Here is a 26,281-nt window from a genome sequence, read left to right as displayed (position 1 = left end):
CGTCAGGAGCAATTGCGCAGTTACTGGAGGTAATTGCGCTCAGCTGATGATAATTAGACTCCTCTCCAGACTATAAAAGGACTGCTTGTGCACACGCCCTTTTGCAGAAGTCAACGCAGGAACTATTGTGGGAGCACAGTCTTGTGAGCATGGCAGGCTGGATAGCTGCTATTGCGTATCAGTGCCGGAGGGTTCTGAAGGTCGAGTTGTGTTGGATGCTGCCAAGGATCTGTCTGTCTGTGCAATAAACCTGGTGAAGTATCTTTGGCTCGGAGTGTGTCTGTGTTGGCGGGGGAAGAGGGGGATCAGAACACCTTACCATTCTGACTGGATGGGCCAGGCCACAGGAATAGTATTCACTTACCTTCCCTACCAGTTCGCAAATGTGACCCTGTCCGTGCATGCGCTCAGCCTTCTGCTCATGTGCTTTGACTTGAAAATGTGCCTAAATGGGATGGCATAGAGCCGGGGCAGGTGGGCCTGGTGAACTGGTCTGAACCGGCAGAATACCACCTCCGACAGGCCAGTGTGATGGGATCAAGAATAATGTTCAAGAAATATTTGAATCCAGTGTTTCAATGATGATACATTTGGAAATTTGGAATAGAAATGTTCTTTGCTTAGATTATTTGTTTGTGTGACTGATGTTACACCAAACCACATTTAGATTATGTTTACAAACACTGCAAGGAGGATCTGGCTAAAATCCGTAATTTCAAAGATGTGTTCTTCTATTTGTCACATTGAACTCATAGGATTTTAATTAAGAGTAGACACTTATTAGATTTCTATGCCAATGGTGCTTAATTTTGACTGGAATGCGTTTTCTATTATTAAACAGATACAGTTTGTTATTATCTTGCTTAATTAATGGTATTATCTAATCACTTTTTTTTCAAACCATCTGTTGCTCCGTAGGATTTTTGTGCTGCATATTTTAAGAAGCATACAAATAAGTGCATGATTTAAATAAACATTGTTATGATTTATTTTACTTGTTAAAAAAAAGTCAGTCATAAATATTCCCTTCTGCATCATTCTGAGAATAATTTGAAGAATATACTGCCTGTATAAAAGGACCCTTTTTAAAATAAACTCATTGTTGACTAAATCTTAAGTATGCAAATATTTTAATTTCGTGAAATTCCAATAGGCAATTATCATTCTTATCACAGCATATTCTCATGCAGCCAAAATGCAGCCATTCTCCAGAAGGGATAAACAACATAATGATCAGGCTGTTGAGAGTTAAAGCTGTCAAATATTAAACTGTTATGAGCTGATTAGCATTTCAAATGTGTTGTCCATCACTATTTGGCATTTTTAAAAAGAAAATACTAAAAAAAGAAATCAAGTCTATTATGCCACTTCTTTGTGTTGTTTTTTGTTGTTTTTAAGGCAATTGATCGAGAAGGTGATCCTATAAAATACCTCATACAAAATGGAGACCCCCAACATGTTTTTAATCTTTCTGAAACGTAAGTCAATTTTTTTTTCTTTTGAATGGCAGGCAATGAACAAATTGATTTTAGTTAAGCTTCTCTCTCTCTCTCTCTCTCTCTCTCTCTCTCTCTCTCTCTCTCTCTCTCTCTCTCTCTCTCTCTCTCTCTCTCTCTCTCTCTCTCTTTCTCTCTCTCCCTCCCTCCCTCCCTCCCTCCCTCCCATTCAGTCATGTCTGATTCTTGGAGACCTCCTGGATGAGTCCCTGATGTTTTCTTGCAATGTTTTTTTTCAGAAGTGGTTTGCCCTTGCCTGCTTGCTGGGGCTGAGAAAAAGTGACTGGCCCAAGGTCACCCAGTTGGCTTTGTGCTCAAGACAGCACTAGAATTCACAGTCTTCCACTTTCTAGCCTAATGCCTTAACCCAGGGTTGTCAAAGTTGCAGGCCGTGGGCCAGATGCGTCACACACTGGTCACTCCCACGCCTGGTTTAGTGAAGAGGGAAAAAGTTCCAATATGTCACATGACTATGCCATGATGGTGCGAGTTTGACGCTCCTAACTTAACCACTACACCAAACTGGCTCTCTAACCAGCTATACAAAATGTACAAATATATATCAGTTTACTGATGAAAATGTGTATAGTGATAATAACCTCTATGAATTTGAAGCAATTTTCATAGTCATGACTAAGTTAGGCCTACCCACCCAGACAATTAATTAAGAGCTACAAATTTTACTTTGCCTTATAATAATTGCAATGTAGTAATATATAGATAGACGATTGACAGACTTGCAAACTCTTTGAATCAATGACATATCTTTATGATAGACTTCCAAACACATCTACTTTCATCTCTGTTTTCCATGCAAGCTTATTCAGATTCACAAAAGAAAGTACCATTGAAACTTCCTTCCTTCTATGTAATTGTAGGATTACAGCACATACTTCTAACTTCTCAGGCCAATTTAAATAGCAGATTGTGTGCAAATAAGTTTCCAGTCATAACTATTCAGCTGTTTGAAGCTGAGCTCTCTCATATTTAATAGCAGCCTTGTAAATGTGCTAAACTTTAAAATCGTACATCTGAGACCATTTATTTATTATAAATGTTTGATTGGGTAAAAACCTACTGAGATGGAAACTTCCATTATGAGAACAACCTGGGATTAATTAGAAGCCTTTAGTTTTGCCAGGTTTTCCGCTAATGACAGTGAATTTTTTTTAAAGTGCTAATTCTAGTCTTAAAAATGAAATGTGCTTTAATAAGAAAGACCTTCTGGGACTATTGTTTTAATTCAACCCCAGATATTCCAGACATTACTACCGAGAAAGCTTTTAGCTTTCTTCCTAAATTAATGCCACATTAATGAAAAGCCATAGCAAACTGAAAGGACTAGAAACTCTGAAAAATCCTTTTTTTTTAGAATCTGCCATTTGCAAAGCTATTACTTGTCTGAATATTAATTATAAAAAGGAAAGAAGGAAGCTGTATTTTTTATTTTAAAAAAGTAAATTCGAAGCTTTATGATTGTGTTTGCAGAACTCAACAGTTGTATTAAAACAAAAGAAAGAACTAGTTTTTCACCAGTTGAGTACTGCATAAGCAGGATAAAGACTAAATCTGTGGATGATGTGGTAATTTCTTTTAAAGCTCATATTGTAATTTTGTTAATGCGGAACCAGATTTATTTCGGTGATTTACTTTCTGCTTAGGGAACAACATATCAAAGACTGAAAATATTAATTCTTGTGGAATGTAATTGGACATTTAAGAACTGTCATTGTTATCATTTTGGAAGCCATATCCAACATCTAATTTTGCATTAGATTGAAATGCGCTATTATGGACTGGGATGTATATTTAGAACCAAATCTAATTTAAAGTTAGGAATGCAAGAAGTGATGAATATTACAGCTGTTTCTTGAAGTTCGTTGAAATGAAGCTGACCTAATCAACTTTGGCTAAAATTCATAGTTCCACACATTAGCCAGGCTCCTTATGGAAAGATTCAGCACTGATTCATGCTTCCATTTTAGAAAGGGCAAACCTGATGAAAGTTTAGGATGACTCTTAGAAAATCAAATGTAGCTACTGAATTTGTGTAATTTTTTTTAAAGGTTTCCTACAGACAGGATTTAGTAAAATGGGAAACCACAACTCCATGTCATATGTAGTGCAAAAAATTAAAACCTCATTTATGTGTGTGTGTGTGTCTGTAGCAACTCTATGTCCTGAATTTATCCAGTATGTCTGGTTTTGCAGATTTATAGGTTACACAGTACAATTGCTATTTAAAAAAGTGTTTAGCTTACTCACAATGCAACAAAGCTGCCTGTAACCATTCTGATTCCCCAAATCAGCAGAATTAACAAAGAAATTTACTTCCCTTAAAACACTGTTTTGCTGTATTCCCAGTATAGCATTTGTTTTGTCTACCTATCTCTGTCTGTCTGTCTGTCTCTCTGTGTGTGTCTCTTTCTCTCTCTCTTCCTTCCTCCCCACCCCCCTCTCTCCCCCTTCTCTCTTTAAAAGTTAGACAAAACAAAAAGTAGGAAAATAATCTGAGAATGCAGCATAGGGACCACTCTGTTTGCAAAGACAAACTATGCTGGCGGGGTGACTTGTTTTCAAAATTTCTCAAGAACATCAGCAGAACGTCCTATTGAAGCAGATACTCTGTCAATAGAAAAGAGGACAATTCATGCCTTGGGAGGTCAGGAATCCAGCAAGTCACTGACTGAATTTATAATGCGGTGAACCACAGGTTATCCCAACACCAATTCAGAGCCATCATCCCATTATCTCAAAGTTCACACCTTTCACACCTCTTTTTTAGTGCACACAGTTTTCCAGCCACATAAGAGTCTCGGATTTCAATCAGAGCCAGGAGGTTTTTAAGAAATAGCAGGAAAAACTTGGTTTTTCTTTGCTCATGTCTCGGTTAAAGTGCAATCCCACCATCCAACACATGATAGAAAATATACCAACAGGAAAAAAAAGTGGCCCTTATTGCCATCCCTTTCTTCTTTGTGGGTTCCATTCTTCCTTGTTGATGAAAAGCAGTGCCTTATTTCTTGTGTGTTGTGCTCTTTTTTTTTTCATACAGTTGGATGACTGCTCTGACTTTCCTGACCTCCCCTCTTCTAATAGTTGCTAGCTTGTAGAAAGAATCCACCAACATAGAAAGTGTCATAGGGAGAGGCTTGAAATGTAGCCATGACATCTGACATTTATTTTGTGTTAGGAAGAAAAGAGTGTCATAGAGATTTACAGTATGGCTTCCAGATTTTGAGTGCTAACAAGTAACTCATTACATCATCTTCTTCATCATCATCATCATCATCATCATCATCATCATCATCATCATCTTTTAATGACCCCCACAATCCATTGCAGGGTGGAGTCTGGGCAACTGAATGGAGCTAGCAGAGTATTTAAATGGCTTGATGCCCTTCCTGTCACCAGTGCAGAGCTTTGTTCAGCAGATATATTTTCATTGTGCCCAAAGAGAGAAATATCTGCCTCTACCTAGGATCGAACTCACAATCCTCCTGATTGTGAAGCGAGAGCTCCACCTCTAGGCCACTGCACCACTCTAAGTAACTCATTACATGGATATAGAGAATTCAAACTCTTTGCTACTATCCAAGTAGTCATCCATATGTAGCAGGGGGGGGGGGAAGGGAATAAAAGGAAGGTTTGGGAGGAAGGGAAGGAGACAGAGGGAGGGCAGGTGAAGGAAGGAGGGCTTAGCTGGGGAGAGGGAAAGGAAGAGAAAGTAAAGAGCGGGAAAAGAGCAGGGGGAGAGGAGGTGAAACCAAGGGGAAAAGGGGAGACAAGGGAATAGGGTAGCAGAGGCTTCTGTGGGCCAAGCAGAGGGAACAACAAAGGAGCAGGGGCTGGAAGGAGAGCCCAGCAGGCAGTTCAAGAAAGAGGAAGAAGCTCCAACCAGCCACCTGAATGCATCTGTGACTTGCCTGCTGAGAGGAGGCTGACCACCACCCCATCACATGACCCTGGCAAGTAGAGATGAATCAGAGAAGGACCAGGGTGGACTGGCAGCCATGCAAAGAGGGCTAGGAGAACCCAGACTCCAGCAGCCCTTACAAGGGTTAGCGCTACACATACTTTTACAACATGGTTTTGATAGCCCTAATTTTCGATTGCACTGGGAACAATATTTAGAGTTCCAAATAACATTTGTGAATTACAAGGGTAACGAAGGCGTCTGCTTGATATTACTAGAACTCTTGTATATTTATTAATTTGTGCAAGCTCTACATTATCCTATTCAGGCTACTGAAAAATTCCATCCCTTTTCTGGATTGCTACACGGCTTTCAAGTGATAGTCAGAAATTAATTTTCTGGGCAAGATGACTGATTATAGGACATCCCTGTCTCTTTCTCTACCACATATTCTCAGAAAAGTTAACTCTTTCCAAGAACTCCAAGCCTGCTTCCTTGCTCTTAGTGAGGATGAGGAAATAGAGAATGGTAGAAGTGAAGAATCTTCAGGGGTCAGATAGTAAAGAGCATATCTGCCCTAGGTTGAAATATCACCCATCACTCTCTATCAATAGGTTCTCTGACTACCACTACCAGCAAGGTTAGAAAATGCTACAAATCTCGGAAGGCTGAACATTATTATTTTTTATTATGGGCAAAATGCTATGTTAACAGCAGTGCAGCTAACTGTAAATTATGGCAACCTCATTCAAAGGTTGGGAACAAGATGAAAGCAACATAATGGGACATAGCAGAGGATCTTTGAAGATTGTTAACATGCAAGTGGAGAAAGGCCCTTACATTCTCAGTTGTGGCTAGTCAAGTGTTCAGTCTATAGTCCTATAATATTAACGTAGCCTATTATTTCCTTGCTTTTCAAGGACCTGAGCTCCTTTGTTCTGACAAAGCACATACATATTTCACCCAGTTATTTGTGAGTATTAGCTTGGAAAGGATCAGGATAAAAGTCGAACATTTGAACAAGGAACATAAAAATGTCATCCCCCATGTCATTCTTCTCTATAACATGCTCACAAATACAAGAACTTCAGTATGAACAAATACTCAATTTATCCTCTTCTAATTCTTCACTAGCTCAGTTGAATTATACTCCTATGCTATAACCAGAGACATAAAGAAATTCTTCTCAGCATTTTCATTTCAACAGCAGGGAACTAAATGTAATATTTGGTCTGCCAAAAATCTTCTCAGCTAGTTCTTTTACAAATTAACTATAGTATTGCAATTCAGTCAAGTGCATTATTATTCAGAAATTCCATTGAATTTGCTAGGGTTTATTCTCATGTATGTGGCCAAATGTATGGTGCTTCAAGTATACAACTGAATATTAGCTTTCTGGTTGATTTTAATGTGAGAAACTTAATTCACGCTACTTTACATGGTTTCTTGGTTTTTGGGGGGAGTCCGGGACACAGAACAGGACAACGGTATCACCCTCCTCCCTTACATCAAAGGCACCACAGATAAAATCAGCAAAATTCTCCAAAACACAATATCAAGACAGCCTTCAACACTGACCAAAAAATAGCCAACATCTTAAGAAACCCCAAAGACAAAATCCAGCTAGAAAACCAAGGAGTCTACGAAATACCATGCAAAATCTGCCCTGCAGCATACATAGGACAAACGAACAGGAGAATAAATGTACGCATCGCAGAACACAAGAACGCAGTAAGAAAAAAAGAAAAAAACTTCCTCCCTTTTCCAGCACCTTAAAGCTGCAGGACATGAAATTAATTTTGAAGGAACCAGGTTAATCTCCAAAACTGAACACTTCAACAAGAGAATAATTAAGGAAGCTATCGAAATAGAGAAACACCCCCACAAGATGAATAAATGTGATGATACCTCCCGCCTACCAGACATCTGGAAACCAGCCCTAGTCAACAAACAAGCCCCACCCACCCAGCCCATTACATAATGAAACAACAATAGACACACAGCCAGCACTAATCAGTACCAATCTACCAATCATGATACAACCATACAACCAATCACTCCACTTACTGAAACAAAGCCAACATTCCACACCCACCCACCAAGATTTATAGAAAGATGGCAGCTCCGATCACACTTTAAGCCCAAAACCCAGTCTGAAGATGGCAAGTGAGACCTCGCTGAAACGTTGCCAAGACAATCTTAATCTTACACGGGAAAAGACCCAAATACAATAAGACCAGCATATATATATATATATATATATATATATATATATATATGTGTGTGTGTGTGTGTGTGTGTGTGTGTGTGTGTGTGTGTGTGTGTGTGTGTGTACATACACACACACACACACACACACATATGTCTATGTCTATCTATCTCTTCATCTGCATCTACATCTGTCATCCATCCATCCATCCATCCATCCATCTATCATATGCAGTTATTAAATCTCAAAAATCAACCTTATGCCACAGAAAAAAATCATCCCCCAAAGTCCATTCTAAAATAGAAATGTTTGCTAATGCAAATCAAATCCCTTTGCATATAAATAAACTTGTCACTCTTTAAGAGCCATACTTTGTTGTAACATACATATTTGTTTTATTGCTAGATCCGGGCTGCTAGCCTTAGGAAAGCCTTTAGACCGAGAAAGCACCGATCGCTACATTTTGATTGTTACAGCTTCAGATGGCCGACCAGATGGGGTAAGTTTCTTGCAGAAATATAAAAATGTGTCTGCAGCTGTGAGCAAAGAAGCAGGAAACTAAAAAAACAGTGAGCCACAACCTTTGGTTACTTTTTTCCCCCCTAACGTTTCTAATATAAAGCAATTCCCTCTTATGTCCAAAACATTTCTGCCGATGCTTGTAATGCTGCTACTCTAGTGGTTTGTGCCACATCCTCTGACATTTCCTTGTTCTGTTTTGGCCAATTCAAACATCACACGTCGTCAGGGGAATCCCCAAGGACTGATCCAATACAAAACTGGAATCCATAGCCTGAGCTACTTGCTTTGACCTATACCAACCTTTTATAAGATTCTGTCCTGAGAACCTCCCTATGGGTAATAGGACATGGGCACAATTTCTTTTTGTTTTCCCCAGACACTTGGGAAAGAATTTTGAAACGATGTGTGACAAAGTTATAATGAAAATAACAATGAAGGTTTTCTACTATTACTCAGGGTAGAAATTCACAAGTTAGAATAGCTGCTAGCTAGAGAATTGGGATACTTGTTGTACTTATGAATCAATAGCAATCATGCACATTCAGATCTCTTGTTACAAGGCGGCACTCTTCCATCACTGGAGGTTTTGAAGAAGAGATTGGACAGCCATTTGTCTGGAATGGTATAGGATCTCCTGATTGAGCAGGGGGCTGGACTAGAAGACCTCCAAGGTCCCTTCCAGCTCTATTCTGATTCATGCTAAATAAGCTGTTTATTAGCTAGTTCAAAGAATGCATACAATTTACATGCCAGAGACCATGATATTATTTTTCTTTGAAGTATGGGCAATCCTACTCTATATAGTACTTTAGCACGTCACAGCCCTGCAATATATAATAATTTGGTGAACTGGGATTACCGTACTTTTAATGTCAGCATTTAATAACCTTATGCTAAGGTAAACAATGGCAGTGTTTTTACAATGAAAACAGATTGTAAATGGTTCTGGGATCACTGTGTTTGATAAATTGTGTGTTTTCATACCAGCATAGACCATGTGTCTCATTAAGGTAGACACAGATCTTGAGAAGTGAAAGCTTGATTAAGACAATCTTCCTCTTTTATCTTAACATCTAGACAAGTTCCTATAAGTGTGATGTCTCAGGCTTTAAAACATTAAATCAGCCCCCTAAGTGTTACTCATACAACAGCTGGCAATTCATCTGGATCTTTTAGTAGGGTGTATGCTCAGAATCTCAACCACTGGTAATTAGCTTTGCTGACACCTTCTACGTTACTTTAAGCTTCCAGGTATTCTTCAGGAATAGCCTTATGAAGACACATAAAGATAAAGGGTAAAGGCTTCCTGTCCAGTCATGTCTGACTCTGTGGCGTGATGCTCATCTCTGTTTCTTAGCTGAGGGAGCCAGCATTGTCCAAAGACATTTCTTTGGTCATGTGGCCAACATCGAGGCACACAGAACATGGTTACCTGGGCCAGAGATAGGGGCTGCTCCTCTATCCTGGTCCTATTAGACCTCTCGGCGGCTTTTGATACCATCGACCATGGTATCCTGTTGCACCGACTGGAGGGGTTGGGGGTCCGGGGCACCGTTTTGCGGTGGTTCGGCTCCTACCACTCTGGCCGGATGCAACGTGTGTTGGCAGGGGAGCAGAGGTCGACCCTAAGCCCCCTTACCTGTGGGGTGCCACAGGGGTCGGTCCTCTCGCCACTCCTGTTCAGCACATACATGAAGCCGCTGGGTGAGATCATCTGTGGTTTCGGGGTGGAGTATCATCTGTACGCTGATGATACTCAGCTGTACATTTCCACCCCGAACCACCCCAACGAGGCCGTTGAAGTGATGTCCCGGTGTGTGGAAGCCGTACGGGTCTGGATGGATGACAACCGACTCAGGCTCAACCCTTCCAAGACGGAGTGGCTGTGGGTTCCAGCCCCCCGGTTCAACCAGTTAATCCCATCTCTGGCCATTGGGGGCATTCAACTTGCCCCCGTGGAGCGGGCGCGCAATTTGGGCGTCCTCCTGGACGCCAGGCTGTCCATGGATGACCATGTGACAGCCGTGGCCAGGGGGGGCGTTCCACCAGGTTCGCCTGGTGTGCCAATTGCACCCCCTATTGGACCGGGACGCCCTACGCACAGTCATCCATGCGCTGGTGACGTCTCGCCTGGACTACTGTAACGCTCTCTACATGGGGCTTCCCTTGAAATGCACTCGGAGACTGCAGTTGGTCCAGAATGCGGCCGTGCGGGTGATTATGGGGAGTACTAAGTACTCCCATGTGACACCTCTCCTGCACGAGCTGCACTGGCTTCCTGTGGTCTATCGGGTGTGTTTCAAGGTTTTGATAACTATCTTTAAAGCGCTCCATGGCTCAGGACCTAGTTACTTGCGGGATCGTATTCTGCCCCATACATCCCTGCGACCAATTCGCTCGCACAGAGAGGGACTCCTCCAGGTGCCGTCCACCAGACAGTGTCGAGGGGTGGCGCCTAGGAGTAGAGCCTTCTCTGTGGCGGGCCCAGCCCTGTGGAATGACCTCCCTCCGGATATTAGGACTACGTCTGACCTCCGTTCCTTCAGAGTTAAGCTCAAGACCCACCTATTCCAAGTAGCTGGCCTGGCTCAACCATGATCTAACTATATCGCTCCTGACGGGTTTTTATTAGTGTAATTCAATTGAATTTATTTATTGGGGTTTTTAAATATTGTGACTTTTTAATTGTTTTAATTGTTAATTGTTTAATTGTTTTTTAGCCATCAGCCTACCTCCTCCTTGTATACGTCTTATATACGTCCTTGTTATATGTATGTCCTGTCCAGATTTGTATTGTATTGTATTGTATTGTACTTTATATTTTATTTGTTTTATTGTACGCCGCCCCGAGTCCTTCGGGAGAGGGTGCGGCTTAGAAATAAATATTCTATTCTACCTTCCCACCAAAGTGCTACCTGTTCATCTACTCTCATTTGTATGCTTTCAAACTGCTAGGTGGGCAAGAGCTGAAGCAAGAACAGGAGCTCATTCTATTGCATGGCACCTGGGTCTCTAACCTGGGCTGTCAACTTTCCAGCTGACAAGCTCAGCATCTTTAACCACTGAGCCATTGTGCTCCTTAATGAAGACACATTAGTGGTGCCAGATACACTCATGAAAGGCTGGATTTGATGCACTAGATATAATTCACAAGCACACTCTTTGCCTTTGTTGCCATGTGAGAATCCAAAGAGACGTGATCAGTTCTATAAGGTAGTCCAGAAAGGAAACATATCCAGCTAAATTATAGGTAGTCCTCGGGTTTTGAACATTAATTCATAGTTATAATGACACAAAAAAAGGAGGACTTATGACCAGTCTGCAAAGTTGTGGCTGTCGCAAGGTTCCCATGATCATGTGATTTAACTGTGAAAGGGATCTTGGAGTCCTAGTGGACAACCATTTAAATATGAGCCAGCAGTGTGCAGCAGTTGCCAAAAAAGCCAACACAGTTCTAGGCTGCATAAATAGAGGGATAGAATCAAGATCACGTGAAGTGTTAATACCACTTTATAATGCCTTGGTAAGGCCACACTTGGAATACTGCATTCAGTTCTGGTCGCCATGATGTAAAAAAGATGTGGAGACTCTAGAAAGAGTGCAGAGAAGAGCAACAAAGAGGATTAGGGGACTGGAGACTAAAACATATGAAGAATGGTTGCAGGAACTGGGTATGTTTAGCTTAAGAGAAAGAAGGACTAGGGGAGACATGATAGCAGCATTCCAATATCTCAGGGGTTGCCACAAAGAGGGAGTCAAACTATTCTCCAAGGCACCTGAGGGTAGAACAAGAAGCAATGAGTGGAAACTAATCAAGGAGAGAAGCAACTTAGAATTGAGGAGAAGCTTCCTGACAGTTGGAACAATTAATCAGTGGAAAAACTTGCCTCCAGAAATTGTAAATGCCCCAACACTGGAAGTCTTTAAGAAGATGTTGGATAGCCATCTGTCTGAAACAGTATAGGGTTTCCTGCCTAGGCAGGGGGTTGGACTAGAAGACCTCTAAGGTCCCTTCCAATTCTACTATTGTATTGTATTGATTTGTGCATTTAACAACTGGCTTACAATTGTGGTGGTTACAGGCTCCTGCAGACATGATATTACCTTTTGCGACTTTCCCTGCCAGTTTTCCACAAAATCAGTGCAGTCACAAGTCATTCCCACTTCTGCTGCTTTTTTACCTATCTGGAGCACCTGCTGACACCTGCTGCTCTGTAACATCTTCCTGTGGCACCTGCCTGTCCACTTGCTCTCCTAGCAAACTAGTCTTTTCCTGCTGTTTCAAACTGCTTCATATCTAGGAAGCTTCCTTCCTATGGAGATGAAGAGATGGCTGCTAGAGAGAATTTCCATGGCACAGGGGGTTAAATATATTAGGAAACATCTGCAAGAAAACAACCAATCTTGAGAGCATTAAGGGCCATACAGTTCAATCCTGAGCTACAAATGCTTCTATTGGCTAGATATATCTTTGGTCAATTTCTTGGTGTGATCCCACATTCTCAAAGCAAGTGGGACAATGTCCAAAACAGGTGAAATTATTGAATATTTGTTTACCTAAATATTTATATGCATATACTCCATATTACGCACTGCCATAAGTGTGTCTATCTATCCCTATGTCTCATGCTCTCTTTCTCACACAGATACTTTCCATTTCTCTTTCTAGACCTGCATAGAGACAGATGCCCAACATCCATAGGTTTGAGGAGTATGGAGGGTTGGGACAAATATTAGAAAGAGAATTAATGGAAGCTCAGAAATTGGTACAGAATAATAGAGTTGGAAGAGAGCTTGGAGGTTTTCTAATCCAACCCACTGTTCAAACAGGAGACCCTGTACCAGTGGTGTCAAACTCAAAGCCCAGGGGGCAGTTCCAGCCCATGGGGTTCTTAGATTTGGCCCAAGGGGCCACCCTGGAAACAGCAAAGGACGGGCCTGTGGTCCCTCTGCCAGTGAAAATGGAGTTCAGGAGAACTGCCCTCCCAAGCTCCATTTTTGCTGGCAGAGGGTTGCAGGAAGCCATTGCAGCCAAAAACAGAACTCAGGAGCCCATTTTTGCTGGCAGAGCTCTCGGGCCACCACATGCACCCCGACATGAGTGACATTGAGCTGGCCACACCCACCCTGGTCCCCCCAAGGTCAAACACAACCCTGATGTTGCCCTCAATGAAAAAGAGTTTGGCACCCCTGCCCTATACCATTCTGGAGAAAATCTCTTAAATTCCTATAAGATGGAAAGGGGGAAATGATGAGGAACATGGCTGAGGCAATGGAATGGGAAGAATGAAGAGAATAACCGATTGACTGTAGGAGCCAGTTGGGGTACATGTGAGGGCAAGCTATACTTACATGCTGTGGAATGCTGCTTTTTTGTACCTGTGCTTCAGTCATATACAAGTAGTTCTCAGCTTACAACAGTTCATTTAGTGAGCATTCAATGTTACAACAGCTCTGAAAGAAATGGGTTATGACCATTTTTCTCACAACCGTTACAGCATCCCCATGGTCACGTGATCAAAATTCGGACACCCTCAACACCTGACTCATATTTATGGCGGGTGCTGTGTCTCGAGGTCATGTGATCCCCCTTTGCCACCTTCTTACAAGCAAAAGTCAACGGAAAGGCAGATTTGCCTAACAATCATGTTACTAACATAACAACTGCAGCAATTGAGTTAACAACAGTGGCAAGAAAGGTCGTAAATTGGGGCAAAGTTCACTTAACCCATATCTCACTTAGCAACAGAAAGACTGGGCCCAAATGTGGTCGTAAGTCGAGGATCACCTGTACTTTACTTTTTTTCTGTATTTGATAGTTCAGCTTCGTTGAAAAGCTCTTTGTAAGACGGTATTATAAAGTTTCTTTCTGATGATCTGTTCAGGCCTTGAAAAACCATCACTTAGTATAAGATTATGAAATACTGGGCTCCTGGCATAAATTTATCAAAATGTGAATACTTCTTCATGGAATACTCTATTCTCCAGCCCAGCAGCCTCCAATCTTTTGAGCACCAGGGACCAGTTCCATGAAGAAAGGTTTTTTCCATGGACTGGAGGGGGCATGGTTAAAGCAATAGTAAAAGCATTTAGACTTATATACCACTTCACAGTGCTTTGCAGCCCTCTCTAAGCAGTTTACAAAGTCAGCATATTGCCCCACACAATCTGTGTCCTCATTTTAGCCATCTTGGAAGGATGGAAGGCTGAGTCAACCTTGAGCCTGGTGAGATTAAAACTGCCAAATTGCAGGCAGCCGTCAGTCAGCAGAAGTAGCCAGCAATACTGCACTCTAACCACTACACCACCATGGCTCTTGCATGCTGTCTGAATCCTGTGGATAGGGCTCCACTTCTTTGTATGGCCCAGTTGCTGGCATGCTGCAGTCCAGTGCTGATCTACGGCCCAGGGATTGGTGACCCCCTACTCTAGCCCTGTGATGCCCAATTTAGTGATTCTCAAAGGCCGTAAATGACAATGGAAAGACCATGAAAATTCTAATCAGAAAGCTAAGGATAGAAAGTCCTGCATATAGCGCCAGTCTGGAGATTTTGAGATCATCACCTGTCTGCTTCATAGTGCAGTTTTTCTAATGAATATATCATTACTGAAGGAGAAAATCTCCATGCAATGCAGGCTCTGCTTATTAGCTCTTCAGGTATTAGTTCATTTTCATTTATTTCGTTCTAAATGGAAAGCTTTGGGTGGGGGTGAGAATCCATACTTCATAACATTTGAAGTTGCATTTTTCTGCATCAGCAAGAATATAATAAGGAACGGAATGTAATTCCTGCTTCACTTGTTTCAGACTGGTTAGTTAACTATCACTGTGGCTATACCTTTTCGGCAGAAAAGTCACATTTGCATCTTTTTATTTCCTCTTTCTAATTACTGCAAACTCCATTGTATAAAGTGAGAAAGGATGAATCTACTGTGGTTTTTCATTAAGAAGATGTATAACCCAACTGTGCATCACACAGTACCGGAACTTCAATTTTGGCAGGACAGCATGGACTCTAATTAATGTCTTACTCTGTTTGATGAGTCCTCTTCACCAGTCAATTCATTAATGAGTTATCAGCAACAAATAGACATTTTTAAAGCACATGCAATTTATCTTGTTTCACATAACAAGTTGCATAGAATTGCTAATATGGTTACCAGGTATCCCCCCCTTCTTTTATTAGAATTTATTACTAAAGATTGTTAAAGGGCCAGGAAAAGTGACAGTTAGGGTAGGCACAGCAATTTTAACTGAGTTTGTGGCTTGTTCATGTGTGATTTTCAATAAGTCTTGCTTATTTCATCCTATTTCTATGAGGATTCATTGGCAGGGGAGAAAGAATAATTTGGGATCCGTATTAATTTCAGAATGAAAAGATGGTTAAGTATTTTCATCTGAGAGTTTTTCTTCTTTTTTTCACATTTTCTGCAAGATGTGATTTGTCTGAAGCAGCTAGCATGCATATTTCATGTGGCTGCACATCTTGAAATATGCTGAAGTTGCCTTGGGACCAATGGGACTTCATGATGTGTCATTACTCTCAGAGAGATTAGGAACATTGTACATTTAAGTATTTTTGTCCCATAGATTTCAGGAAGAAAATATTTCTTCCCACGCAGTCTACTTGAAATGGTCACGTTGTTCTCAGCAGAAACTGCAGCCATATTTTCAACAGAATACTTAGAAATCAAATGTTGTAATTCCTGTGGGTTTCTGGAGGTTGTAAAGAGCAGAGAAAATTGAGTCATCCTTTCTGTGGCATCCAGTAGAAGTGTGAATTCAGAACTGGACAATATAGTTCTTCAGCTTTTAGTGGGAGTAGGTCAATATTGGGATTCATCGGTTAGACAGATTGGATACAGGTAGTCCTCGACTTACCACCACAATAGAGCCCAACATTTCTGTTGCTAAGTGAGATGGTTGTTAAGTGAATCACTCTTAACCTTTCTTGCCCCAGTTGTTAAGTGAATCACTGCAGTTGTTAAGTTAGTAACAGGGTTATTAAATGAATTGGCTTTCCCATTGATTTTGTTTGTCAGAAGTTCTCAAAAGTTGATCACATGACCCTTGGACACTGCAACCATCATAAATATGATTCAGTTTCCAAGTGTCTAAATTTTGATCACATGAGCATGGGGATGCTGCAATGGTCATAATTGTGAAAAATGGTCATAAGTCACATTTTTCAGTGTCCCTGTAACTTTGAACAGGGACTAATGAACTGTTGTAACTCGAGGACTACTTGTACTTTTTAGAGTAATGTCAAGGTTTAGCTTTTGCTGGATACAGGTAGAAAATAATCCAAATCTTCCTCTCAGGACTATTGTAAAGGTAAGTGTTCCCCTCGCACATATGTGCTAATCATTCCCGACTCTAGGGGGTGGAGTTCATCTCTGTTTGAAAGCCAAAGAGCCAGCGCTGTCCGAAAATGTTTCTTTGGTCATGTGACCAGCATGACTAAATGCCGAAGGCGCATGGAACGCTGTTATCATCCCACCAAAGGTGATCCCTATTTTCCTACTTGCATTTTTACGTGCTTTCGAACTGCTAGGTTGGCAGAAGCTGGGACAAGTAACTGGATCTTACTCTGTTACGCAGCGCTAAGGATTTGAACCACTGAACTGCCGTTCTTTCTGACCTACAAACTCAGTGTCTTAGCCACTGAGCCACCGTGTCCGTTCAGGACTATCATAAGGGAGGTCAAAAAAATCAAGACGGAAGCCCTGCCCTTTTTTATATACATCATGGCACATTTAGAAAAAGGGATGGAGCACCACCCCATGCAGGATGTCTCGACTATATTGAAACACACACATTGCAGATAGCTTTACTTCATCTCATGTGGTACCATGTTGGCCTGAGAGAGGGGAAATAGAGAGATGCTTGTCCCAGTATTTTTGTTTCTTTGTTTGTTAAATTGCCCTCATTTCAGGCAATGGAAGATAAGTGGTTGAAAAAAGTTCAATCTCTGTTCTAAATTTCCCCCACTTGGGACACATGGCAGAGGGTGGAAGAGAAAGATCCTTTGCCTCTTCTAGTGTCTGTCTTATTCCCTCTTCCCAATACCAAAATCCAGTGTCAGAGATAAAAAAAAAATAGCTTCAAAGATTGTCAGAGAAGATTTTCCAATATCAGACTTTCTGTAGGAGATCAGAGTTAATTTTCTAAACCTATAGAGCAGGTGTCCCCAAACCCTGGGCTGCAGCCGTCTACTGATTGTTGGGCCGTTCAGAACTGACCTGCGATAGTGGCAAGTGAGTGTGTGCAAATCCCTATATGAGAAGTGAGTGAGCATGTGCTCCCATTTGCATGACCGACGGGCGCGGGCACCCGCCCCCTGTACAAATGGAGCTGCATGTATCCCGGCTTGCCCACCAATCGCATGGAACCATCCCCTCTCCCTCCACCGCCAGTCCGCAAACTCGTAAAGATTGAGGAACTCTGCTATCTTGGAAAACTCAGCTTCAGATTAAAGCTTTCAAATTTATGAATAAGAGTGGCAGTGAACTTCAGTCAGTTATACGTTTTCAGGGCCTGAATCTGTTTCCTTTCTTGCCCTATTTAGATATGTTGCCATCCTTCCTAGAATGCAGGGTCCTTGATGCTCTCTGGGCTGGGTTGTTTTCTTGCAGACATATCATTACCCAAACTAGGTAAGATCTTCAACTAGTTGGGGTAAGGAAACATCTACAAGAAAACAACCAATTCCAGAGAGCACCAAGGACCCTTCATTTCAACCCTGAACTACAAACAGTCTCCCTCTTTAGTTACAAGAATGCTTCATTAAAAAGAAAAAAGAAATCATCCCTGTATAGTTCAGTGTCAGGCACATAATAAGATGTCATTTATCTGTCAAGCTTTTTTATTTTTATTTTTTGCAGTCTAGTAGAAAACACATCAGTTTAGGAGTAGAAAAATAGTAGAAACTATATATTCAGGAGTGATCTCTTCAGAGGGGACCACAGAGAAGGCTTGATAGTGGGGTTCCTAGAGAGGACACTGTCAATAAAGGCTTTCAACAGCAAAATTGGTTCAAAATATACCAGAATATTTTTCTTGTTTTTTTCCACTGTCACTATTGAGAAGGGATACAGTAGAATGCAAATAAGGGAAAATAGGCATAGAAAGTGCTCAGTATGTACTTCTCATGTGCCTTTTTTATTTTTTGAGAACTCCTTGTCTAATGTTTACCCATTGTGGTCTCTGCTGAGCATGACAGCTTAGTTCAGATTAACAATTGCCTACTTATCAAAAAAAGAATATATAATTCTTGTGGAAAATGTCATAAGTCATTTTTTTCCGTGCCTTTGCAACTTTGAACGGTCACTAAACAAATGGTCAAGGAGTACCTGTACTTGTCAGAGTATAACCTTGAACTTTACCAGCAAGATAAAACTATGTGGATCATCATCTTATTTATTTATTTATGTTTTTATATAGACTTCAACTGCTACGGTGAATGTGGTTGTAACAGATGTAAACGATAATGGGCCAGTCTTTGATCCCTTTCTTCCAAAAAATTTTACAGTACAAGAAGAAGAAATCAATGCATTTGTGGGTCAAGTGAGGGTAAGAAACTCATAGTATTGTACTATTGCTTTTAAATATTTTCTGTTGTTAAATGGGTAGGGTCATTGTCTGGTTTTATTTTATTTTCTCCGAACATCAAAGTAAACACACAAATAAATCCCATTCATCTCTGTCTTCCCAACTGCCTTCTGACAAAACTGGATGACAGAAACAATTGGAAAAGAAGGCTTAGTAAAGAAGTGCTTGGAGTAAACTATGTGTATAGTTTATGTTGGATAGCATTCAGCTGTTAAATTTGCCTTTTGCTGCTGTTGGGAGAAATCATTCCACGTCTCTTTGTAAACAGTTTTCAGTAGGCATAGTTGATCGTGGTGATATTATAAGACATTGGCTGGCTTTCTAATCTTTGAAAACGTATTGCTCTTCATTGATCAAGATTTTGTAGAGGCATTCCACTAATCACAGCTGAATAACCTTGTTCTCTTCCACCTTAAAATTCCATGCGAGGCACCATATCTGGTGAATGGTGGAAAAGGTAAAATGCAAGAGTAAATGCAACTTTGTAAAGAGATTAGCTGCACACCTTTTTTCCACGAGTTACACAATGCAATAAGCTTGTTTTTTGTTTTGTTTTGTTGAGCCATAAAACGTGCAGCAACACTTGTGAAAAGAAGAAGTCGAGAGGAGGTTGTAGCTTGCCTCTTCATCTTCCTTTACTGCTTCAGGAGGAGGAGCTTCCTGGAGAAAATGGCGGTCTGCCATAGAGCTCCATAGATCCGCGGGGCTCTTTTAAGGGAGCAGGGGTGCTGCCGGTCCCCTTTTCCATCATGGGGACCGGGTGTCCAGCAAATAGCCACCCTGGACCTTTTTACGACTCAAGCGGGTCTTCCAGGGTGGTTTGACGATCAGGGAAAGGTCAGAGAACGGGCCGGTGATCAGCCGATGGGAGACGCCGTCCTGAGACCGGAAGAGAGACGCTGTTTGAGATCGGAGGAGATCGGAGGAGAGGCGTAAGGCGTAAGGCTGGGAAATGGCGGCTGGAGCGTGCGGGGGTGCACTGGTGTCGGCAGAGCCGGAGTTGGAGGCTTGTGGCTTGGAACCGAGGCCTGAGGCAGTGGCAGGTGGAGAGGCCGACTCTGGAGCGGCGGTGACCCAAGCGGCAACGGCTGGAAACGCCGAATGCCGAATCCCCCGGCCTGCTGCTAACCGTGAGAGGCGCTGGAATTCATGTAGGCCGAACGAGAAGGCTGGAGGCCGGCCGGGACTCTGGAGGCCGGTGAAGGCCGAGCGGGTAGGCCGAGCAGGAAGGCTGGAGGCTGGTAGGAGCGGCGTTGGGGTTTTGGAATGGTGGTTTGGGTGCCAAGCACGAAGATGCAGGCCATGGCAGGAATTAAATGCCGAAGGCCTGGTAGGTGGAGGGCTTTGACTCAGGAGGCTGCTCAGAGACTGGGGGGGGGGGCTTGTTGGGGACTGGCAGGAGGCTCCTACATCAGGCTTGGCAGAGGAGTTTCTACCTCCTGCCAGCTGCCTCCTTGACTGTAACCACCTACCCCCCCTGCTGACTTTTTATTAACAACCTGCCCCTGCTTACCATCTGTGTGCGCCCTGGAGGATTACCTCCCTATCGTCTGTGACTCTATCATTTGATTGACCATCTGCCCCTTGCCCATTACCAACAATAGTCTAACTACCCCTCGCCATCCACCATTGACCACCCACTAGCCCCCACTTATTGATTGTCACCCGACCAGCCTACCCCCCCCATCTAGGACTGGACAATTCTCTTTCGCACTGGAACCCTGGCTTTTCCAAACTATACTGGACTATGGCATATTGGCCAGAACATCTTCAGCACAAATCCTAGGCCCTGATGAATTTTTTAATATCACATGTATTTAAGGTCAGACCTAATCCTACTGCGGGAGTCCCCCCTCTCGCAGGTGTGGCCCTCCACCCTTTCGAGGGCCCACCTTGATGATGGATTTATTAATCTCGAGAGGTGGAGGAAGCGGAGACTTAGGGGGTTTTTAGTTAAATGTTTTTTAAAAATTTGTAGGGGTTCAGGGGTTGGGGGGCGGGTGGGTCAGGTCAGGAGGGATGACAGAGCCAGGTCACCAGGTGTGGTCACGAGCAGAAGGAGCGGAAGGGAGGAGGAGGGGGAGGATATCGTTCCAATACAGGGCTCTTTGATTCCAACGGTCGTAGGGAGGGGCAGATACGAGGACAGATTAAGAACTCGCAGTCGGTTGGGAGACCGTGAGTGCTGGTTACACCCGGTCGCTTGTACCAACCCCCGCGTTCTAGGTGGTCAGGAGCTGCAGACCCAGGGCCTGAGGCTGTTGCTATGCAATGCGAGGTCCGTTGTTAATAAGGCCCCCCTCATTTACGATCTAATTTCAGAGGGGGAGCCGGACCTCGCGGGAATAACGGAGACCTGGTTGGGCCACGAGGGAGGTTTACCCCTCGTGGAAATGTGCCCACCAGGCTACCGAGCATTTCACCAGCCCCGGGCCCAGGGAAGGGGCGGTGGGGTAGCAGCGATTATTCGGGAGGATTTAGAGCCGAGGGAGTCCACTGTGCCACAGACGTCCGGGTGTGAATCCCTTGTCATGAAATGGGGCCCTGGGAGACAGTTGGGCCTGCTGATAGTATACCTGGCTCCTCGCTATACATCAGCGGCCCTGCCTGAACTCCTCGAGCTGATCGCATCGGTGGCGGTTGAGACCCCCAAACTCTTAGTGATGGGGGATTTAAACCTGCCATCGGTGGGAGAAGCATCCGAGGGAGTTCGGGAGTTCATGGCTTCCATGACAGCCATGGACCTGACCCAATTGATTCAGGGCCCGACACACGAGGGAGGTCACAGCTTGGACCTTGTTTTTGTCTCTGGCCAGTGGTTGAGTGATCTGGGAGGAGGGAACTTAACCATCACTCCCCTGTCATGGTCAGATCACTCACTCCTCCGACTTGACTTCCCTGGTGCTACCCCCCGCTGCGGGGAGGCGGAACCGGAAAACACTAGATGGTTCCACCCCAGGCGCCAGATGGAACCAGATAGGTTCCAGATGGAACTTGGGCCACCTCCTGTAGCCCTGACCCGCCCTCGGGTAGAGGACCTGGTGGTCGCGTGGAACAATGCGACTACCGGGGCCTTGAACCGGGTGGCGCCTTTGCGGCCTCTCCGGCAGCAACGATCCACCCTGGCCCCTTGGTTTACCGAGGAGCTAAGGGTGATGAAGCGCCGCAAGAGATGCCTAGAGAGTCGTTGGAGATCCTCCCGTTCCGAATTTGACCGAACACAGGTACGAGCCCATTTAAGGACGTACCTTGTGGCATTGAGAGCGCCCAAACGTCAATATTGTGCCGCTCTCATTGCATCTGCAGAGAACCGCCCTGCCGCCCTGTTTCGGGTGTCCCGCTCCCTCCTGTTTCAGAGGCCGCGGGAGGCCCCTTTACAGGGTAGGGCAGAGGAATTTGGGAAATATCTGCAGGATAAAATCGCTCAAATCCGGAAGGATTGGGTCCCTTTCAGTAGCCCAGTGGAGACGTCCATGGCGAGTCTTGAGAAACCAATCTGGGAGGAGTTTGACTTGGTTGCCATCGAGGATTTGGACAGAATGCATGGACGACTGCGACCTACCACATGTTTATTGGACCCGTGCCCCTCCTGGCTTGTACTGGCATCCTGGGAGGTTACACGTGACTGGCTCCTGGGCCTAGTGAACGCTTCGTTGGGTGAGGGGTCTCTTCCGGCCGCCTTGAAAGAGGCGTTGGTGAGACCCTTGCTCAAGAAGCCTTCCCTGGACCCTACGGAGCTGGCCAATTATCGTCCTGTCTCCAACCTTCTCTTTTTGGCGAAGGTTGTAGAGAGTGTGGTGGCTTATCAGTTCCCACGACATCTGAAGGAAAATGAGTATCTAGACCCGCGCCAGTCCGGCTTTCGCCCCGGGCACAGCACAGAGACGGCCTTGGTCGCGTTGGTGGATGATCTCTGGAGGGCCAGAGATAGGGGTTGTTCCTCTATCCTGGTCCTATTAGACCTCTCGGCGGCTTTTGATACCATCGACCATGGTATCCTGTTGCACCGACTGGGGGGGTTAGGGGTCCGGGGCACCGTTTTGCGGTGGTTCGGCTCCTACCTTTCCGGCCGGATGCAACGTGTGTTGGCAGAGGAGCAGAGGTCGACTGTGGGGTGCCACAGGGGTCGGTCCTCTCGCCACTCCTGTTTAACACATACATGAAGCCGCTGGGTGAGATCATTCGTGGCTTCGGGGTGGGATATCATCTGTACGCTGATGATACTCAGCTGTACATTTCCATCCCGAACCACCCCAACGAGGCCGTCGAACTGATGTCCCAGTGTGTGGAAGCCGTACGGGTCTGGATGGATGACAACCGACTCAAGCTCAACCCCTCCAAGATGGAGTGGCTGTGGGTTAAGGCCCCCCGGTTCAACCAGTTAATTCCATCTCTGGCCATCGGGTGACCATGACCATGTGACAGCCGTGGGAAGGGGGGCGTTCCACCAGGTTCCCCTGGTGCGCCAATTGCGCCCCCTATTGGACCGGGACGCCTTGCGCACAGTCACTCATGCGCTGGTGACGTCTCGCCTGGACTACTGTAACGCTCTCTACATGGGGCTTCCCTTGAAATGCACTCGGAGACTACAGTTGGTCCAGAATGCGGCCGCGCGGGTAATTATGGGGAGTACAAGGTACTCCCATGTGACACCTCTCCTGTGCGAGCTGCACTGGCTTCCTGTGGTCTATCGGGTGCGTTTCAAGGTCCTGATAATGATATTTAAAGCGCTCCATGGCTCAGGACCTAGCTACTTGCGGGATCGTATCTTGCCCCATACCTCCCTGCGACCCATTCGCTCGCACAGAGAGGGACTTCTCCAGGTGCCGTCCACCAGACAGTGCCGAGGGGCGGCGCCTAGGAGCAGAGCCTTCTCTGTGGCGGGCCCAGCCCTGTGGAATGACCTCCCTCCGGATATTAGGACTACCTCTGACCTCCGCTCCTTCCGTGTAAAGCTCAAGACCCACCTATTCCAATTTGCTGGCCTGCTCAACCATAGTTTGATATCGCTCCTGACGGGTTTTTAATTTTGTAATTTTATTTAGGGGATTTTAAATTGCGATTTTAATTGTTTCCATTCATCTGTCTACCTCCTCCACGTACACGTATATGTCTATATTTTTGTGTATGTATTGTCCATTTTTGTATTTTATGTGTTTTTATTGTACGCCGCCCCGAGTCCTTCAGGAGAGGGTGCGGCTAACAAATAAAATTTTATTATTATTATTATTATTCATTATAATGTTTGTAATTACAGTAAGAATTGAGCTGGGTTGATGTAAGCAGTTGGATGATTGACAGACTGATTGATTGATTGATTGACTGACTGATTGATTACATGAAGTGGAGGTTCCAATGGCCAATGTAAGCTTTTTCTCCTTTCTGGGGAAACAGGTCCAGGCAACCCAACCCAAGAAAAGGGACACTAAAAACCATGACTCCACAAAGCAGGCCAAATAGAATAGAACAGAATAGAATTCTTTATTGGCCAAGTGTGATTGGACACACAAGGAATTTGTCTTTGATGCATATACTCTGAGTGTACATAAAGAAAAATAAAATAGAGTACATTCATCAAGAATCATAAGATACACTTAGTGATAGTCATAGTTACTAATAAACAATCAAATTATACTAGGAAACAAATAAAACAATATAAATTTTAAAGATACAAGCAACATGGTTATAGTCATAAGTAGAAAGAGATAGGTACTAGTAAGGAAGAGAAGAAGAATAGTAATACAGTCTTAGTAGATAATTTGATGGTGTTGTGGGGATTAGTTGTTTAGCAGAATGATGGCATTCGGGGAAAAACTTTCCTTGTGTCTAGTTGTTCTGGTGTGCGGTACCCTATAGCATCATTTTGAGGGTAGAAGTTGAAACAATTTATGTCCAGGATGTATACATCCTAATTGAGGCAGACAAGCATGATGGGACAATAAGATTGGCCCAACTGATATGGTTTAGTGGCAACCTGCATGTTTTTCATAGGCAGGCAGATGACAGTTCAGGACAGTATTAAGCAGCTCACTGAAAAAAAGAATGAGCATTTAAGGGAACACGTTCTCTGAACTAGGTTAAATTGGATTAAAACTGAAGCTGATAATCTCTTGACTTTCCCTAGGACACCGTTGCGTTACTTTAGAGCAGCAATAAACATTTTAAATCCATTTTTTGTTCTTTCCATACACTGACATTGCATCATCTCAAACAGCTTTGAGATGCATCCCGTTTTTCTGCTTATATAATGGAACAGAATTTGTCAGCTTTCCAACATATTCAGTATCTTTTTAACCTTTAAATGCTTTGAAGTGCTGCAGTCGGATTTGTAGTAAGCATTTGTTTTCATTTTGTATTTAAAGGATAAATTAAATTTCAGCAGAAATTTTGTTAGCAGACAATTTTCTTGAGTCACATAGTGTACATGTACATATATTGACCCGTACTTTATTCCATTTAAGCAGCATTATGCAGAGTACACACACAGACACACACACAAAACAGCAAGCCAGAGAATATGAAAGAATGAGATAGGAAGAACAATAGCTAAAACTATTTACACCAAGTCTTTCACACTATTATTCCATGCCCTTTTATTCTTGCAAAACACCCTCACTTCCATCACATCCATAGACCAATTTATTTACTAATGCAATATCGGGTTTTCAATTCAATTGTATAGAATGTGAAGGATGTGTATTTGTGTTTTATTTTTATAGTTATAATGTACATTGAAAGTGGCATTTAATTTCATTGTACGAGGTGCAATGACAATAAAGTAAACTTAACAACTTATGCATTGCTTTTTTTTCTTTAATTTTCTCACTTTTGGGGAAAGTGATTCATTTGATTTATTCCCTTCTTTTGCCTTTCTCTTTTCCTTCATAAATCCATTTTGAGATTTGGTTTTTATTCATTATCTCTAAATGGCGATTTTCTCTCCTTTTGGCAATCATTCCTCAAAATACTGTAATAGGTATCATCTTCTCCCTTTCTATTAACATTTCCACATTTTAAAATTTCTCCATTCATTCTCCCTTCTTTAATAAACAAGGCAGAAAAATTAATCACTCTAGTTTTTTTTTCATTAATGTACACTTGCACTCATTCAGTCTGTTTTCCCTTTCATTTCCCTTAGTTTTTATTGTATTAATTTTCAGATCCATACTTCTCATGAGACCATATAATCTATGTAGCATTTGCTACAAATCATTTGATTCTTGGCCAAGAAACATGGCATCATCTGTTTATAAAAAATACCCATCCCCATCACATCCCCAGCCAACACATCTAACACATCAGCACAAATATATAGTATGTCCCCAGCAACAAATCTAACACACCAGCATGAATATTCATTATATATTTACCCACAAATGTATTAAACAACCAAAGGAACATCACACATCCTTTTTTCATTCCCTAGTTTATATGCATTCCATTTATTCTCATTTCCATCATACATTAGAACATAGAATATAGAATAACAGAATTGGAAGGGATCTTGGAGATCATCTAGTCCAACC

At 43.1% G+C, this 26,281-nt stretch overlaps 1 protein-coding gene across 6 annotated transcripts in view; it reads left to right on the top strand.

Moving 5' to 3' along the window:
• Positions 1-26,281, top strand: part of PCDH15 (protocadherin related 15) — a gene marked incomplete at its 3' end in the record, with an annotated part of 825,229 nt that overhangs the window by 611,310 nt on the left and 187,638 nt on the right. For 5 of the 6 annotated variants that reach the window (XM_081954012.1, XM_081954013.1, XM_081954010.1 and 2 more), the window contains 3 exons: positions 1,399-1,478; positions 8,027-8,120; positions 18,588-18,716. In XM_081954012.1, the coding sequence (XP_081810138.1) occupies positions 1,399-1,478; positions 8,027-8,120; positions 18,588-18,716 (303 nt within the window). The remainder of the gene's footprint in view (positions 1-1,398; positions 1,479-8,026; positions 8,121-18,587; positions 18,717-26,281) is intronic. The other variant, XM_081954014.1, reaches the window with a different exon arrangement.

Source organism: Natrix helvetica (assembly GCF_964273705.1).
Source record: "Natrix helvetica genome assembly, chromosome: 5".
In the NCBI taxonomy this organism is placed as follows: domain Eukaryota; kingdom Metazoa; phylum Chordata; class Lepidosauria; order Squamata; family Natricidae; genus Natrix; species Natrix helvetica.
This window is presented reverse-complemented; position numbering and strand designations above follow the sequence as displayed.